Genomic DNA, 19,256 nt, shown 5'->3' with positions numbered 1-19,256 from the left:
TTTTTCTTTCCAGCTTCCTTGAAAAGAAACCCATGAGGTTTGTAAGCCTCAGTGGCAAACAGCTACTGAAATAACTTCAGATTTATTTGATCCAAAAACACACTAGTATGCCATTTTTCTGAGCTCCCACTAAATACACACAAATAATCTTACTTTTTGATTAAATAATGCAAACCTTTTGTATTGTTCCAGTCTCCTGAGCACACGTCCACGACAAACAACTGCTGTTTCAAATTTTTAAATTCCCAGTGACGTTGCTACCTCCTGGCCAATCAACTTGCAGCAAACAGCAGCGGCGACTGTCTAAGAGTCGAAGTATTTTTTAGTCACACAATGTTGATTTTTTTAAATAGCAGAAGACTAGAGGGGGTTGTTAAGGTTATATAAACTAGTTTATTTCAATTATGTGTGCGTATATGGTTTAAATGGTTTCGATGTTTTCGTTTACGTTGGTCAGAATCCCCCCGACTATTCCACTTCATGGTACATTCTGTGTCGTACCCGGAAAGAGATTAAAAACATCTGAAACGCGCGCAGCATTTGATTCAGCGAATTCACAGAAAATAAGGTGGTAAAATATATCAGTAATTACTATATTCTGAATCGGAGTAGGCTCTCAGCAGTGAGGAGTAGTTGTTACGTTGTCACGCTGAGCGCTGAATGGTTAAAACGGGCGAGATAAACTTTTGTTTGGCTAAATGCTAGCTAGCAGGACTCCCATATGTGTCTTGCAGCACTCACGTTTTAGCTCTTTGCCTGGAGACATGTTGCCGGTACGTGTCGTTTCATGTACACCGGAGCTGTGAATGTACCGTTAGCTCACATAAGATATCGCTCATAGTATTTATATCTCATTTTGTACCGAAATAGCCTGTATAGGAGGGATTCTCTTGTAACCTGGTGAGAAAAGCTCACCACAGTATCGTATAATAAACTCGCCATCTGTGTTTCACTAGAATATCAATATCTCTGTTATTTTGGTCAATATCTAAATATACCTCTTGACTTTTTGTGTGTGTGTGCTAGCCGAATTTTAGAATGGCCAATATAGTTTGGTAAGAAAAACCCTCACTGCGTCTCACTTACTGTGCACACGCCTGTACCCACAAGGATGTGTAGAATAAACAAATATCTGAATGAAGTTTGGTTTTAAGGTTCTGTACAAGCATCGACTAAAATGAGATGCGTGCTTTGCTTCAGAGTCTGATTTAAGTGTCCAATTGTGCTATTTTGCGGTGAAGGAATCATTTTATCTGTTACAGATAGTATTTTTTTTTTTTTTAATATGTGCTTAAACAAATGAATAGGTTTAGTTCATTTGAATATTCTTTATCTTACTTTCTAATTGCAGGATACGCGCTCATAACTTCCCACAACCACATTTTCATTTCTCTATCAGTAGTATTTGAGGTGATGCTAGGAGAGACGGACCATGTGTGCATTTTTTTGTGATATTGATCAATTGAAACGGTTTATGAGTAAAATTACCACACATGAATGTTTATTCTGGCAAATCCAGCTAATTGATGAGCTGACTAAAGGCACTTCAATAGAAAAATCGAATTTCTTATACAGCCAAAGAAAAAAAAGGAGTTCTTAACATGCTTGATATGGCAAAGTTTCTGGCATCTGTCAGATTTATGTCGTGTATTATGTTGCAGCTGTTTCTCTTTCAAAGTAATAAATAACACTTTTTTGTTGATCATACTAAACATTTGATTAAAATGTTGTCTGTTCTTTATTCTTCTGATGTGTTACAGTCGAAGCCCTGAACTACAGCCAGCTTAACCACTACACACAACATGCAGGAAGACTCCAGCCGCAGTCCCAGCTACACGGTGGCATGTGAGGACTATGTTCATGTGGTGGAATTCAGTCCTTTCAGCTCTGGTACCCCTGCTTCTCTCCTGGCCTATGGTGGAAACCAGTATGTGGTAGTGGGAACCTGCCTGTTCCAGGTTAGAGATAATACATGACACAGTCTGGTTTACTGATCACACAGTGTATTCTATATTATCTGAACATAAACGTTGTCCCACAGGAGGAGGATGTGGAGATCGAGGGAGTTGAATTCAATGTTCTTCGAGCCTTTCATCATGAATTGCGTGTTGATGCTCTTGCCTGGAGCCCTGAGTCCCGGCTCGACAGGATACCCACTATCAGGTAGTGTTACACTTTTCAGCCCATACCTTCATCCAGAACCTTTTGCCATAATTATATGATGCGTGGTGATGGGTAGTAGAACACTATATTCATCATAAAATAGGACTGATGGTTTGAAGAACATGAAGAGTTTCTTATGTGTTCCACGGAGGGTATATATACAGTGACGCACATTTCCATGTGCTAGTGCACACTTAGGGGTTATTTTTACTCTAAGATCAACCATAGGAACACTCGGGCTACAACTAAGAAGACATTTTATTGTACTAATTCTCTGTGTGTTTTTTTGTCTGTGGTCCTAAATGCCATGCTTTTCAGCTGGCAGTTCATTTTCAGGTGTTTTTTTTTAATGCACTAAACAATGAATGGTTGAATCAAATTAACTGATGCTTTCTGTGCTTATCACCTCTAAGTGTTAAGTGCAAAATATTGACAACACAGAGGTTTACAGGATGTCCACTGTGACTGATTATCAGTCTAGAGCGAGTTGTAGTTGACTCTGATTCTCCGAACTGGAAGAAAAAAAAATACATTGATAAATCGTATTAAAATGGTTTGTTTGGACAGTTATAAATCTACAATTTAATACTGAGACTTACATGAGTTACTACAGTCTGTAAATATTTGGACATTTATACTAATTTTGTGTTTTTTACACCACCACAGAGGATTTGAAATGAAGCGATTAAGATTTGATTGCAGCCTAGACTTTCAGATATAATTCACAAGATTTAACAAAAACACTGCATTCGCTGTTTATGGATGTTTGTTTTGTTTAGGGACATTTTGACGTAGTCCCTACATCTCCACAGGTTCAAAGTAACTGGACAATTGATTGATAAGCAGCTTCATGTCCAGGTGTGGCCTGTTTCCTTGTTAATTCCAGGCAAGGTGATTAAAAAGTCATGAATTTTCATGGAGTTCATGGGATCTCTCAATATGTTTTATAAAGTGGTGTCAGTGCACGTGAAGAAAACTGAAAAATGACAAATCAGACCTATACGAAAGATAGCAGAAACTTTAGGAGTGACAAAATCAACAATTTGATACCTTCTTAAACAGAGGGAGTGCACTGGTGAGCTCAGCAGCAGCAAAAACCCTGAAAGCATAGAAGGCAATGAAAGTGGATGACTGCAAAATACTTTACTTGTTGAGAAAAGTCCTTCACAGCATCAAGCCCAGTCAATAACACTATCTAAGATGGATGCGTGTCATTGTCACCGTCTACAATCGTAAGTAGACGGAGAGTTTACATTAAGATACAAACCAGTGGTAACAGTCAAGAACAGAAAGTCCACATTAGACTATTCAAGAAAACATAAACATCCTGAAAAGCTTCTTAGGACGGATGAATTAAGATGAACTTGTAGAAGAATGGTGGGAAGACTGAAGAGAAGAGAATGGAAGGAAGCGTTCATGATCAAGAACAAACCACATCATCTGTCAAACACGGTGGAGGCAGCATCATGGCATGTGTCACTGACAGTTGAACTGGATCAGTGGTGTTTATTGATGACGTGGTTGCTGATTGACGGAGCAGGAGGAGTTTTGACGTGAATAGAGCTATATTTTCTGCTCAGATTTAGTGAAAGGTTTCAAAACTTATAGGGCAGCGCTGAACTGTACAGATGGATAATGACCCAAAACATACATTGAAGACAACCTAGAAACCTCTTAAATGACTCAGGTCAGTCACCTGCTAAACATCCCAAGGGAAGAAACTCAGCCTTTATTGACATCCATGTGTCCCAGACTTCACAAGATCATTGACTGCAAACGAGTTGCATCTGAGTAATGAAAGGTCCCATATGGGAAGAATTCTTTTGATTGTGCTTTGTATTTGTTATGAACCTGGAGGTGTAAAGGAAAAAATGTTAAGCGGTAAAGACATTTGAAAGACACATTCTGGGGACATGTGAGATTTTTTATTAACTTGCTAAAAGGCTGCACAATGTGGAACCTTTAAAAATAATCCTTATATTTATGATTATTTTTGTTTGTCCAGTTACTTCTGAGCCTGTGAAGATGAACAGACTGTGTAAAAACATGGCTGTAATTCCATTTAACAGCTAAGTCTACACTTCAGCCACGTCTTGATTGCTTGATTTCAAATCCAATGTGGCGGCTTTCAGAGGCTAAACAATGACAATTGTGTCACTGTCCAGATACCTGTGGACCAGACTGTATATATGGGAGTTCATGTCTGCTCCATCCTAACTATCTGCTGGCATATTTTATAATTAATTATCGGCTTAGTGAATGACCTCGCTTAACGGGCTGTTTTTAATAAAAGATGTGTGTTTATTGTGGAACATCTGCAGCTCAAGTGCCTCTTGTTACATAAAAGGTCATCAGACTGCAGGATTAGAAAGTATCAAGCCATGCTTCACTACCACATTAGAAACCTGCTATCTATGTCTTTTAACACAACAGGATCATTATTCCGTCTGGTAAAGAACAAGATACAGTTGTAGTGAAAGCCCAGCAGTGAAAGTAGGCATCATCGCTTCTCACTGTCACACTGCAGCTGCCAGGGTGTGAGCCAAGTTGTTTCAGGTGGCTTTGGACAGGAGGAAAGTAGCCCAACTGTAGATTGTTAGAAAGCAAGAGTTTCCGCCTAATTGGAGCGGGAAGGCTCTGCGGTCCCCCCGGAGGTGTTTAGGCTTTCTGTAATTGAAAAGGAAAGGCAGCGATAATTCCTGGCCTTCTGTGCCTACTCCACAGGACCCTCGAGCCAGCCCTGTGACGTGCGCACATGTTATTGCGCTGATGACTACCCACTCAGGTTCCATCCCTCCCTTCGGTCTGCACGTAGCTGTGTCTTCCAGGAAAAGTAGAACGTTCTCACGGGCTTGCTTCAAACGGGGGCCCAGAGAGAGCTGAGGGGAGGAGAGGGGGCTCGAGCGGCACCGCTGCCACCACAGCAGCTTATAATAACCTGGAGACTATTGAAACCACAGACCTCCACCAAGCACACATTTCTCAGCCTTGGCCGTCATGTAGTAAAGACAGCAGACAACACGCTGAGAGTTTACAATAAAGAGAGGACAGGAAATAAGGGGAGAGAGATGGGGATGACATGAAGCAAAGGCTGTCAGCCAGACTCAAACCAGGGATGCTACAGTTCATGGTCGGGGCATTTGCCCCCAGATGTGATTACAGGTTGCATCACCCAGCAAAAGAATCGACATCCATTATCGTAGAAGCGAAAGGGACGATAAATGTGGCACATTAGTTAAATATCAACAGTCTTCCTTTAAAGGTATCATTTGACATTATAGGAAGTTTGCTGCTGTCTTCTTGCCAACCAGTGCACAGCATGAGATCTTCAGATGGGGACCTGCTAAATGTTCCCACCTCACAGGTTCTGTTCAGGCTTAAATGCGTTGTAAGAAGCGCCCCCCTTTCACCAGTTAATTTCATGATATTCTCTCTGAGCGACATGGATTTTAGCTGAGGGAAGACATTATATCTGCAAACCTGTTGAACTGTGAGTTAAGTAGTGCCACTGAACAACGCCATGCAGTCACAGTAGCACAAGCTTTATGTGTCATGGTGCCAGAGTGGTGCCTTTTGGTATTAATCACAGAGAATATTCAATCAATAACATTAGTTTCATTTTGATTGGCCAAAAACTAAAGTGATTTCCCCATAACCATTATGGAACAGTGTTTGACAAAAATACACTTCTTGAATATCGTGTTTAAAAGTGTGAAGTTTGAAGTTTAACAGCTCTTATGTGCTTTTGTCATGTTAGAAATAAGCAGCTGCATTGACTGTGCGCTGAATGTTGAAATAGATGTAATAAATCCCATGATTAACAGTTTTCTCCCAGCATTCTTCTCTTGCTTTTTCGACAGTAACGGCGCTTTTTACTGCATTACATTTTTTTAATTCTTCATCACTCTCCATTATAGCAACCTGCTCCTTTTGCCTAAAGTAGACTGCATGCAGTCGGTTCATTTTGTGTGAAACAAAAGTCACATGATGCATCAAACACCCCCTTTTATGGGAGCGTGACGTTTAAAGAAGAAAGTCGATAACCACTGTTGTGATATTCATTATCTTTGATTTTGGTTGCAGGTTTTGCTAAGCCAGCTAACACACAGAAAGCCTGACTATGTTGAACTTGCTTCGTAGTACAGTCCTCTGCCTGAGGAACTCTGGCTTATTGTCACTATCTTCTTTTAAATCACTTGAAGAGAATTGTTTGTATTGAAACGCTTTCTCAAACACTTTATTCTAAATGTTGCATCTGTTTGTTGTATTCTGTCATGTTTTATAATTTTTTTAGTTATCCATTGTTTTTACCTGTTTCAGCATCCCTATAATTTATTGTGTTTTTTCTGTTATTTTTAAAGCACTGAATGTCATGCTGATTTGGAAAAGCAAATGAAAGGCTGTAGTTGGTGTAAACTAAGCTTTAAAGGTTACTTGTAGGCAAATTTTTGAACTTCATTAAGAGCCAGGCTTGCAGTTTCCTCCTGTTTTCAGTCTCGATGCTAAGTAAGCTAGCAGTCTGCCCGCTGTAAATCCAGACATGCAACTCTTTGCAAGAAAGCAAATGAGCTACATTTTTAAACATAGCAGTGTGTGAGTCAGAAAACTAAAATATTCTACAAATCAGTAAGCCTGCAGCTAATGGAACTGGCAATGAGAGGGTTTTTTTGAAGTCAAAGATAATCTGCCAGATTTCAGAGTTCAAATGTTCAAGCAAGTAAATAAGTTCCACTCTTTAAGATGTTTCCTCTTCCCAAAACTTCTCCTGTTTCACACAAGGTTTGTAATAAGTGTTTATAAGTTTCTGTGCAGTTAGAAGTCATGGCATGAGAATGGATGAGTTCGTGTCTCTTCTGTCTGTCTTTTGCAAAGAAGAGCACTTTAAAACAACAACAACACTAAAATTTACAGGTGCTAAAATACAGTGGAGTTTCCCTTTTATATTGGAGGGGGCTTTGACGTTAAATAAAAAAGCAGCCAGGATGTGTTCCATGCTTTACAACAAACATTAATTCACAGGGTTAGAGGGCCTATCCTAATATAATCTAATCTACTGTAGCAGTAAAACCCTGAAGCACGTTAAGGGTGTTTGTAGTGACATCATGCCAAATCCATCTGTGCCTGCGACTGAAAATGTGTGAACCGCTGTCTGTTTATTCTGGTGATATGTGTGTGTTTTTCTTGTCATAAGTGAGTTAGTGTAATTGTGTGAATAATTGCAGGCGCTGGTATATACTAGGACTGATTAGAGGGAAAGTCCTCTGCCTGGCTCTGCACAGGTTTTTGAACAGAGACATGCGTAAATGGCGTGAGGAATCTTGTTTTTCTCCGTGTTTATCTTAGCTTGCAATTAGAATCTCCCTGGCAGCGTTTCCACTGATCACTGTCCAAGTTTCTACCACACACACTGACACTCTCATCCAGAGGTGTCAGTCTAGGCAGTTGCAGGCATGTATGTAGAAAGAGATGTCGTCTGTCATTGGGTCTATACGGTCTGACTCTGTTTTGATGTTCTCTCTTTGTTTATTTTTATATCCTCTCGTTCTTTTCCTCTTCCTCTCTCTCCAGATTGTGCACCGCTGCAGCTGACAGAAAGCTACGCCTGCTGACTTCTGATCTGCAGGATAGGCATGAAGTCAAGGTAGTGCAACATCTGGAGCACATTGGCCAGAACTGCGCTTGTCATTTGGAATCAAACTTTCTCTACTTAGCGCTGACATTTGGTACTTAGTGATACAGGAAATATAGCCGCACACACACAAAGCAGAGCTGCAGCCAGAGAAGCAGAGTTTGCTAGAAAACATTCATTTAACAGTTTATTGATTGTGTGTTTTGTGTTTATGTTTACGTGTTGTTTTTCCATGCTGTTGCCTAGGTGATGGAGGGCCACACCAGCTACATTAACCATTTGGTGTTCGAACCCACAGAAGGGAAACAAATTGCTTCCGTCAGTGATGACCACACTTGCAGGTCCAAACCGTTTTATTTCCATGTGTGTGTGCGTGTGTTCCCAGCTTCTGATTTTCGGTTCTGTTCTCTGTTAATGGTGCAGAAAGTCCTGACAGTGTTTCCACAGTGAAACATGATGCTAAGCACAACATGCTCCAGTGTGGCTGTGCGTAAGCACAGAGCTGCTTTGTAGCTTTTCTAGCTAATTGGTTAAATATGGAAATCCAATTAGCTGCAGAAAGATTTTCCTCTCTAAGGGGGACCTGTAACAAGGTCCCCAAATTTTCCTTTTCAATTAAGGCCAGAGGGGGGAAATAGTGTGTCAGTAGCCAGGGTCAGTGCAGGGACAGCCTCCGTACATCATGAGGCTCCTGCAACACGCTGCAGTAGCCGTCTCCCTTAACTACTTAGTTATTAGTATTAACTGTTTTTCAACTGTTTAGTCAAATACTTTTTGCTAGTTATTTTAGCCATTGGTTCATTAGTTTTAGCTTAAAATTTCAAGTTAACTTTGAGCACCATACTTTAAAATTTTCACCATATGCATAAGTTCTTTAAATTCACTTTTGATATTTCTCAGTCTAAACAAAAAGTTCCAGGCAGGTGAAATCCAGGACTACTTGTATATTTTATTAATGATGTCTCTGCCAAATGTTAAACCATTTGAGTGTTGCTAGAGAAAAATATTAGATAGAAAACACTAAAGCTGAATTATTACCTTCAAATTTAATCTTATGCTGATTTGAAACCCAGGAACAGCAGAAAATGATTACATTTAACTGTCTGAACAAGCATTTGTTTGGAGTTTTTGCTTAAAATGACTGATGTCCTTACCTGAATAGTAGCCAATGAGTTTGTCTGATCAACTGATTCATTAATCAGCTCATTTTTGTAGCTTTTGTTAGTATGTCTCTCTTCTGATGCTGGTTCAAAATCTTTGTGCCTAATTTTGTTTTATCTCACATTCTGAGTCAATTTCAAAAAGTTAAAAATAATTTAACACTTAATTACCTTGTGAACTTCTCCACTCAAGTGCTGAGATTAGTTCAGTGAGAGTCTGATTCGATGTCTTTTGTTGCTGTTGCTGTCACGTTTTCCAAAATTCAAGTTTGAATGAACAAAACAAAATGCATAGTGGTATTCTACAACGGTAGCACCCACAGCCGGAAAGCCACAGAAGACTGGTTCTAAGGCTGCACTGTAGTGTTAAACATCATGTTAAGTCTGACAACTGGTTGATTTGTCATTGCAAAACACTTTGACAGCCACCAACGTGATGATTGTCCGAGTCGAACAAAACTCCCATCCACTCTCCTCTTCCCCTCCCTCCGCTGACCGGCCAGAGAAAACAGGAGTGCGCTCCATCTGCTGAAAGATTTAAATTCTGTCATGTTGAGAAAATATGGGACGCGGGAGGAAGACAGAGGCGGAACAAGGGATAGATCAAGTTAACAGGAGAGGACCTTCCAGTCAGCCCACACAAACCGATCCTCGATATGAGAGGAGGAAAGTGGTCCTGCAGAAAGGGAGGGAGGTTTGTGTCTGCATGTATGGGCTCATGACCTCTCCGTCACTCTGTTAGCTTTGGCTCGAGCGCCTCTACTATAAGGTTACTTAGTTTTGTCATCACTGTCCCCTGCCGTTCTGGGATCTCTGCTGTTGCCAGTATGCAACCTGATGCTGCAGTATCTAGGTGGGGAACCAGACTCCACTTGCTCAGGGGAGTTTGCTTCATGTAGTCTAAACAGCTCATAGTGTCGGTATAGATGGAGCAGGGTGGAGTTTGTAGGGAAATGTGCCACCTACAGATCATGAGGCCACACTGCAGAGTCTTCAAAGGATTTGGGGTTGACTGAGTTCGCTGCTGAACTCAGGACAACGTACACCTGCTGCGGCATTATATACATGGTTTTAAGGATTTTTAAAGCCTGTTCTCAGTGATAATCCCTTTTGTCTCTCTCAGTCGCATATGTTGGGCAAGGAAAGCAAATTACAGCATCTCATCCATTGCGTCTTCTGTCTGTGTTTCCCGACGTTTTTCGATCTCATGCACCCATACAACCCTGTCAGATTAGTTCAAACACTTGTCTATAAACTCCACCCATCGTGTTCTGAATATGTTCTCACGGATGGATTATAAACCAAACCTGATTTAACACTGGTAGTTATGTAAAGGAGGATTATTTTTTCATACAGTTGAATTTGTGCATGTTTAGGTTGGCTTGGTCGAGCTTGCATTTTGTCTCCCGTTGAATCAGGCAGAAGAAGGATGTTTCCAGCACTTATCCTCAACGTGAAACATTTATTGATTACTTTCAGCCATCCCCAACATCGATCAGAAGAAGATTGCAGAAATGTATCCATACCAACTATCTATTGCAGTAGTTTATCCATTACTTTTAGTTGACTATTTTAACCATTTGTCGATTACTTTAAGCTATTTCAACTCACTTTAAGCTAAATTGTAACTTTAAGCTTACTTCAATCATTTATTCATTATGTTCAGTTAGCTATTTCAGCTATTTGTACAGACACTTGTTAGTCACTGCTGCAAAGCAACATGCTTCCTATTGTGTTAGTCCCCCTTGTGCCAACAAAGCAGTGCTGACCCATCGAGGCCTGGACTCCATGGACCTCTGAAAGTGTCCTGTAATATCAGGTATTACGACATTAGCAGTGAGTCCTTGAAATTTTGAGGTGGGATCTCCGCTTGATCAGCTTGAGATCTGAGGAATTTGGAGGCCAAGTCAACATCTTGAACTCTTGGTCATGTTCCTCAAGCCATTCCAGAACAGTATTTGCAGTGTGGCAGAGAGTGTTATCCTGCTGAAAGAGGCCGTCAGGGAATACCGTTGGCGTGACGGGGTGATATGGTCAGCAACAGTGTTTAGGTAGGTGCCACGTGTCAAAGTAACATCCACATGAGTGCAGGACCCAATGGTTTTTCAAGCAGAATCTTGCTCGAAGCATCACACTGCCTTTGCCAGCTCGCCTTCTTTGTATGGTGCATCTTCCTGCCATCTCTTTCCCTATGACAACACACCGGGCCATCCACGTGAGGTAAACGAAAACTTGATTCCAGTTCAGTTGTGACACTCATGTAGCCACTGTAGGTGCTTTCAGTGGTGGTCAGGCATCAGCATGGGCACTGAGGGGTCTCTATGCTCTGACATCTTTCTATCATGGCAGCATTATGGTCTTCAGCAATTTGTGTTACAGCAGCTCTTCTGCAGGATCAGACCACACAGGCTAGTCATCGCTCTCTATGGACTTCTTTGAGTTTTGGGTGTCCATGACCCTTTGGTCAGTTCACTGGTTGTCCTTCCTTCGACCACTTGTGGTATGTACTAACCACTGCATACTGAAAACACCCCAGAACACCACTGTTTTGGAGATGCTTTGACCCAATTGTTTATCCATCGCAGTTTGGCTCTTGCCAACCTCTCAGATCCTTATGCTTTTTCCAGCTTACAACTCATCCACTTCAAGAACTGACTGTTCACTTTCAGCCTAATATATCAAACTGCCGGTTAGTGGTTTTAATGTTGTGGTGGCTCATTGTATTTTTAGCCATATCACTTGATTTAGGTGATCTTGTTTTAGCTGTTTATTCTTCCATTTTAGCTATTTCCTGCATTTACTCTTTACTTTTAGCTCTCTGTTTCAACCATTTAGCCATTAATTTGACCTATTTCAACCATGTGTCCAGTTGTTCAGCTTCTCTATTCACTTGTTAGCTAGTTTTAATATTCTCTGAGTCACAAAATTTGGTGATAATGTTATTTCTACGTGGATTCTTAGTCGTCAGGTCATGGTAACCCTAAGAGCTTTGGTAGGAGGCAGCTGGACGACTCTTCTTGGTTCTTGAAGACATTTCACCTCACTGAGGAGGCCTCTTCAGTTTCATGATGTTTTACTGTTTAGAGTTCAAATGATATCATTAACTCCCAACAGTGAAAGTCAGAATGTGATTTTGAAAGATAATGGTAATTCTATAAATCGAAGTTCAATGTTGAGCAGGTCCTATTAGAATAGATGCTGATGCAGACACTGTGTACCTCAACCAGGATGACCCTGCGAGGCTCTGGGATGAGATTATATTGTTTGACTCTTCCAGTTCTCTCCCTCCCTCACCTTCGATTATTTACTCTGCTCTCTACAATAAATCAGATCACACAGTGCTAACGGCATTTCCCGTTTCCTCCACTTATGGGAAACACTGACAAACCGTAACACTCTGGCTTCGCTGTTTTCTCACTTAGATAACACAATACAGGACTTCAGATGTCCTTTTCAACTCTGTTGTACATGGAAGCAGAGTGTTATTGCTTGATGTAGTGTTATGCAATTACACAGTGTTTTATCTGAGGCGGTCACGCGTGTTTTCGTGTCTCATGTCTTTCACCTCATTCGGCAAAGGTTATGTTTTCTTGGGGAGCCGGTGCTCTCCATTTGAAGGGCAGAGTGGTTGACCACAGTTTGGCCGTTGGTGGTGTAGCGTGCAATTGAGCTCTGCTTGGCTAGTGGTCTGAAAGAATAGGGTTTAGTCGTTGTTTTCCTGATGTGGTCTGGGGGTTTTTCTGTTTTTTTTCCTTCTCAGCCTCACTCATGCTCCACGACGGAGGCTCTGGCTGAGTCTGCACATGGGCAAAGGAAAGAAGCCCAGAGTTTTGACAGGACTCTATCCTGCTGCAGGGGAGACGAGGCAGGAAAAGTTGAGTGTTTTCTGAGGTCTTCATCTGAGACGGGGCATATCCTCCCCTACACCGCACCGCTGAGGACATCAATCTCTCCAACAACACGCTTGACATTTAGATGGTCTTTGGAGGTACTTTTTGGGCTTTATTACATGATGTCTTCTGCATGACCTCATCAGTCAGCGCCTTCCCATGCTTCACAACCGTTTGTTTTATATTCCCAGAAACACTTGCAGCCTCCCCTATGCCCCGATCCCCACCTTTTCTTCTAGTTCAGGGATCGTTCAGATGTGGTTAACCATAGATCCAGGTCTCAGGAACCACAGCTCTCTCCATCCAAGTGATTCATTACATCCGTGGTGTTTCTCAGCTGCTTTTGCAATCATACGTCTTATTTAGCTGTTGGAGCTACCGTTAACTTTAATCAAGGTTGGTCATAATCCTTGCATGAGCTTTGATTCTTGCTCGGTTTCAAGAACCCTCCGTTTCATTTGCATAAAGTAGTTCAACTTCTCTCTGCGGCTCTTCCTCAGCTGACGTGCCCTTTTCGTACTCCACAGAAAATGAATGGCAGCGGGCCGCCCACAGCGAAACATTTGCTGTAATGCGAGTGGAGCGTAACGCCGTCTCAGGCGAGGGCGCTGCCCCCCCCTCTGCCCTCTGCCGGTGCTATCATAGCTCAATGTAATGTGAGGCTGGCGTTTTCCCTGTTCGTGGAGTCCAGCATAAGTCTGTCTGTCTTCACAGCTGAAGGCCCGGATCTGAAAAAAGAACCTCTTTTCCCTGGAAAAAGCAGGAAGACCCTGCACATCGCTTGTACACAAACACCAGGAGTTGGATGAAGTAGGAGCAACCATGAACTTGAATGAAAACACGTCATCCATCACTGCCCCATCATATGCCATGGAAGGCCAGTTGTGTCTTGCACTGAGCTGCTGATTTCGTATCCCCAGAAACAACTTTGAAGAATATTTTTGCATATATGAGTGAGGAACCTTCTTGCTGTACATCTTTTGGGGTCAAAGCTTTATGTGTCTTTATGTATTTGCGACTAAAAAAAACAAACCACTGTGAGGTGACTTCTGTTTGATGTTATGTAAGAGTCGAAGGGTGACTCAAAATCCGATGCTATTTTTAGCAGTTTGTTCTAAAACCCCCATCTTTGCTGTTAATTAAGAGGGTGTGGATTTTGTTTTTGGAATTTAGGTCAAGAGCAGTTCACACATCAAGCTGAATCAATCTGTAAAATGGCTAATTAGAACTGATGAAAAATCCTGTTTTTTTCACCTTCTCTCATTTATACCAATTTTTGCCATTAATTCTCACAGCGCCCAAAATACAAATGCGGTGTTGAGTCCAATACAATGAAACAAAGTAGATCAAACAGGGCGCTGCTGCTGTATTTCATTGTTCGTGTCAGTCCTCATTGTTTTCAATTTTGAATTCATTTTCTGCAGAGTGTGGGACCTGGATGGAAATGAAAGCACTGTTCTCAGACTCCGCTCTCCTGGCATCAGTGTGTGCTGGCACCCAGAGGAAGTGTTCAAGGTAGGTGGGGGTTGTTTTAGATACATGCTCTTCTTCTGAGGTCAAGCTCCTGAGTTATATATTGCTACTGTACCTGCACCAACACATTCCAGTCACATAATCAGGTGTGAAGTTGGGTGAACTGTAAAATCTAAATTTACCAGAGTTGCCAAAGGTCATTATGGAGCAATGTCACTTCTCCTGTCGTGGGAAGGATGGCCGGCCCTCACTTGTTGGAGACATCCTGATTGGAGTCAGACATATTTGATATTCCTGTGAGTGACCAAATGAGCCAAGGAAAGATTCTGTCCAACACTGAAATACACATTTTGCTGTGAAACATCTTTGTGCAGTTTCCAAGCACATCTGAAGGCATCAGTGTTTATAGCTGCTCCAAAAAGCCTGTTGATATGTGCAAAAAGGGGTGAGATACAAAAATTGTTGCATTTCTCCACTCAAATTTATAGCGCTATAGTTGAGCTTGAGAGAGAAATTCTGACGAATGGCTGATGATGGATTGTCAATATTGGAAAGGGACTGTCAATTTTGTCTTCCAAACTCTAACAAGCTCTGAAGTTAAAGCTTACGGATGCCTTTGATGGAGTGTCGGAGGGTTTTTCCTGTTTTTCCTATTGCATGCTAGGACAGGGTGTATCCCTTCCAGAACAGGTGGATGTTAAACACAAACCAATTCCAAGATATCAAAAATTGTTTGTCTCGATGCCCAGGAAATTCCACAATCGTCAGTGCCAAACTAATGAATAGTTACCATGTCCATGTGGTGTTTTTATGGCTGGAAGACAACACACCATGATCAAAATAAGCAGATAAAGTTCCCATGAAGCTGTGGTTGTAGCGATAACGGTCTAAAAAACATAGAGTCACACTCCCAGAGCTTTATAAGTAACAAACATGAAGAACCAATCCTGGCAACTTACAGGGCGGGGCTTTCTGTATTATCATCATTCTTCTTCAGAACCAATCTCCTGTTCGAACATGAGTTACTGAAATACCCCAAATGTACAAACTGCTATTGTGTAGCTTAGAGTAATTTCACTGCGTTTGCGCAGAGGTGAAGGTGAGCTGGTGTGCTGTGCTGCAGTGGGGTGATTGGAGAGAGATCTTCTAATAAAACATCAACCTACTAACATTCTGAGCAGCGCTTTGCTCACTTCATGATCGCCTAAACAAGCTAGCATGAGGGTTTGTGAATGGTTTGTGTGGAGTGTTGGTATGACAGAAGTAGCTGGTACAGCTGACACACAACATCAGTTTAGGATTTGAACACTGATGACATGTTTTTATATGAAGTAACAAGTGAAGCTCTCTCAGCTTGAAGTTCTGCATACAGATCTAGGTCTCTTGTCTTTGAACTGCTCAGATCAGGTTGAGGTGTTTCCTCTGCTCATTTTAAATGTGACAATCCTGTGCTATAATTATGTCCAGTATATACTATATATTATAGTACTGTGTCTCTGTTCAAACCAAACATGGTAAAATGGGTTTTGTTCATCATGCTGTTCACTACTGGAATCTTCTCCGACTGGAGCTTGGATTTGCCTCATCTGTAGCCATTTTGAAACAAGGACGGTTCTTATATTCATGAGCCATTCAACATATTCTCTAAATTTTGGTTTGATAACGTCTGTGCTTCATCCTTAATTCTCCTATTACTGTCTTTTCTTTGAATTTGAATGTTTTTGCACTGTTTTTGTGTCTTTTTAAGCATTTTACTGCATTAAAGCACTGAATTTGTACATGAAATGTGCTATACAATGAAACTTGAGCTGTCTGATCATCCAACTCAAATGCAAAATATCTGCGTTCACACAAGTCACAGTTGAATCATAGTTTCACTTTCTACTGCAGTTGCACTGTTGTTGTTGAAGTTTCCTTCACAACCTCTGGGGTCATAGAAAGAGAAGTGGTGTCATGTTTTCAGCATTTTGCCATCGACTTTGCTTGAACTCTTGATTCTTGTGACAGTCCTAGTACATTTCTGCTTTAAGTGGCCCATCTGTCCTCTCCAGTTAATGGTGGCAGAGAAGAAGGGGACCATTCGTTTCTATGACCTGGTCACCCAGCAGGCCATCCTGTCACTGGACTGTGGAACGCTCATGTCAGCTGACTGGTGTCTCACCAACACCATCAAAGTGGGCGCTGTGGCCGGCAACGACTGGCTCATCTGGGACATAACGCGCTCCAGGTGAGGGATGTACGATAGCGATGCTGCCTCGTGTGTTGCTTTGGGATGTGTCTAAGCCATGTTTTCATTCTTTGCAGTTACCCACAAGAAAAAAGACCAGCGCACATAGATAAAGCTCGGCTATTCAAGTAAGGATTTAAACCTAGTTTTGTGGGTTGTTACCAAAATTCACAGAGAAACAGACTTTTATTTTTTCCCTAAAAAGAAGCAGGTTCTTATCAACTGATTCGATCCAGATTTTAAATTTTCCTTCCAGGAATCTCTCTGAGAAGGTAAAAGACAGGAGTTTTTCTTATTTACAATAGACTGTTTCGGCGGGGTAAATAATTTCTTTCTTCAGACTATAAATATAAAAATGATGAACCTTAAAGGCCCCATGGGGTAGAAATTCATTTATATCGTGGTTGTCATGAACTTGGCAGTGTTAGCCTCCCAGCTTACAAGCCAGTAACGGACTGTCCATTAGTTGTCCAGCTCCAGCTGTGATTGGCAGCTCCACAGAGAGAGTTTTCTTCCTGACGGAGGCCAGAACAGCAGCAGCTCGTTGGTTTTAAAGCAAAACCTGTTTAGAACAGTTTGAAACTAGGGGTCATACAGTCATGGTGAAATGAACCATCTTTTCAGTAATTTTGAGCTAAAAAACTTAAACACTGTGGGGACATGTGAGACTTTGATCAATTTGTTGATAAGAGGCACAGTATGGGACATTTAAATGCTGATATTCTGAGTTTTATCATGTGACGATGCTCAGAGGGATGTTCTTCTTCTGCTCAGGTGGTCTCGAGCCAATGAAAACCTCTTCGCCACCACTGGATGTCCAGGAAAGATCAGTAGTCAGTTATTCATCCACCATCTTGGCCACCCACAGGTCAGTGGGTACTTTTCACAGTCCAAATTATTGTGTCTTTTTAATTTTTTGCCACTTTGGCCTCATGTGACATACGTCTCATGTCATTACAGCCGGTGATGATCGGATCGGCCCCAGTCGGATCGGGCCTTAGTTGGCACCGGACACTGCCGCTCTGTGTTGTTGGAGGTGACAGGAAGCTTTGCTTTTGGATGACTGAAATGTAGACATCTGTACAGCACTTTCCCCGGTGGATAACTTCGTCCTTTGTTCCTGTTCTAGTAAATGTTCAATAAAATATTTTTCTGAGTACTTGCTGGGTTTGTATGGAATTTGATGGAAATGGTTTGCGTGCTTGAGCTTTGCTGCTCTATCTGACCACCCCTTTAGGTCAGATAAAAAGCGGGCAGGTCTGATCTCTGTGAAGAGTTGTTTTTTTTTCCCCTCTTAAGAGTAAGTTACATCAGTTGTCTCTTATGTCCTGCCAACAGAGCTTAGGTGCAAGTGGTGCTGGAGCAGCTGCATATAACACGGAGACTGAATGTCAGAGCGGGAGCCTGCCATTTTCATCTGTGCACACTCTGAACGGTTTCCAAAGAGTCATATGCCCGCTAAGTTCAAAGGAATGCGTCGAGGCATCCGTGCCAACTCTGCACTCCACCAGTCAGCGTGATCATCGCATACATACAGGTGTCTCCTCTCCCTCTCTGTTCCTCAATTTTCTTAATATCCATGGCAGATCCTGAGTCATATCAAGAAAATATCTTTGTATGTGCTGTTCCATCTGCTGTGGTGCACAGAAAATCCACAGGATTAGGAAAAGCTTTAGGAAACATGGAAGTCTGAGGCCATTTCAGGTCATCTCCAGCTTTGTGGCGAACCACGCGGTTGGTGAGGATGCAGGCAGAGGACGAGGAAGAGATGCTCCTCACCTTACCTCGGTGAATAATTATAAATGCTCCACAGACCAAACAGGGAAAGACGAGGGTTCATTTGGCAGAAACTTGCGGTGCCCTCCAGTAAAACAAGGACTCATTGTACTGTCACAGGAATGCCTTGTGTGAGAAACCACCCTCTCCATTTTCAAAGCAGTCATATGCCCACTAAGCTGCAGAGGGTACCCATTTAATTAACTTGATCATGAATCATTCGAGGTGACAGCTGATCACTTGTTTCCACAGATGTACTTAATCTTCAAGGGTGCAGCGTTGGATCAATGCGTGATCACACTTGGGCGTCTAACAGAGCCGTTTATTGTACTTTATGAACGTATATGTCAGCTGAAACACTAGGTTGTATTGTATGGCGATGGTTCTGCACGACAGAATGGAGCGAGTGGAGGCCGTAGAGAGCGCCACTCTTTCAAACCAGTTCATCAGCCTCGTATATTTCTTGGACTGGACGTGTTAACCGCCGTCCACAAAGCATAACATGCTACTGCTCTCCTGGTCCACTCTTTTGTTTGAACAAGTCCAATGTGGTCTGCGCTCTCTAACGTTTGCTGTGCTTTAGGTGCAAGTGGTGCTGGAGCAGCTGCGTTCGACACAGAGACGTCAATGTCAGAGCAAGAGGCTGCCATTTTCGTCTGAATGTTTTCCAAAGAGCAAAGAGAAAAAAAAAAGACCCAGCTATAGAGGGCACTGGAATCGCTAACTGAGCCACTTTTCCTCTGAAACATGAGTCATGAATCTCAGCGACTTTACACATCCAGTGACTCGAGGACACCATCTCATGGCTGACAGGCGGAACAGCATCAGTTCCATCTTGTCTGCTTTTCTGCTACATGTGATCCATCTTGGAGATCGTACAATCTTGCCTCTTTCCTGGAAGCACGTCCTCAGATGTCACGGCCTCCACGCTTGCCTTT

The 19,256-nt window shown here is 42.0% G+C and overlaps 1 protein-coding gene across 2 annotated transcripts; it reads left to right on the top strand.

Moving 5' to 3' along the window:
• Nucleotides 1-494: 494 nt before the first annotated feature.
• nup37 (nucleoporin 37) lies at nucleotides 495-17,701 on the top strand. 2 transcript variants are annotated; one of them, XM_008280876.1, is made up of 10 exons: nucleotides 495-568; nucleotides 1,761-1,958; nucleotides 2,042-2,163; nucleotides 7,732-7,804; nucleotides 8,039-8,133; nucleotides 14,267-14,357; nucleotides 16,367-16,542; nucleotides 16,620-16,670; nucleotides 17,317-17,410; nucleotides 17,503-17,701. In XM_008280876.1, the coding sequence occupies exons 2-10, from the start codon at nucleotides 1,803-1,805 to the stop codon at nucleotides 17,614-17,616; spliced, it is 972 nt and encodes a 323-aa protein (XP_008279098.1). In that variant the 5' UTR covers nucleotides 495-568; nucleotides 1,761-1,802; the 3' UTR covers nucleotides 17,617-17,701. The 2 variants fall into 2 exon arrangements, with proteins under 2 accessions (XP_008279098.1, XP_008279099.1); XM_008280877.1 differs by having other exon boundaries at nucleotides 550-773.
• The last annotated feature ends 1,555 nt before the right edge of the window (nucleotides 17,702-19,256 follow it).

This window comes from Stegastes partitus, unplaced genomic scaffold (genome assembly GCF_000690725.1).
Source record: "Stegastes partitus isolate 25-593 unplaced genomic scaffold, Stegastes_partitus-1.0.2 Scaffold212, whole genome shotgun sequence".
Taxonomy (NCBI): Eukaryota; Metazoa; Chordata; class Actinopteri; family Pomacentridae; genus Stegastes; species Stegastes partitus.
The sequence above is the reverse complement of the archived record's forward strand: the minus strand, read 5'-3'. Positions and strand labels throughout refer to the sequence as shown.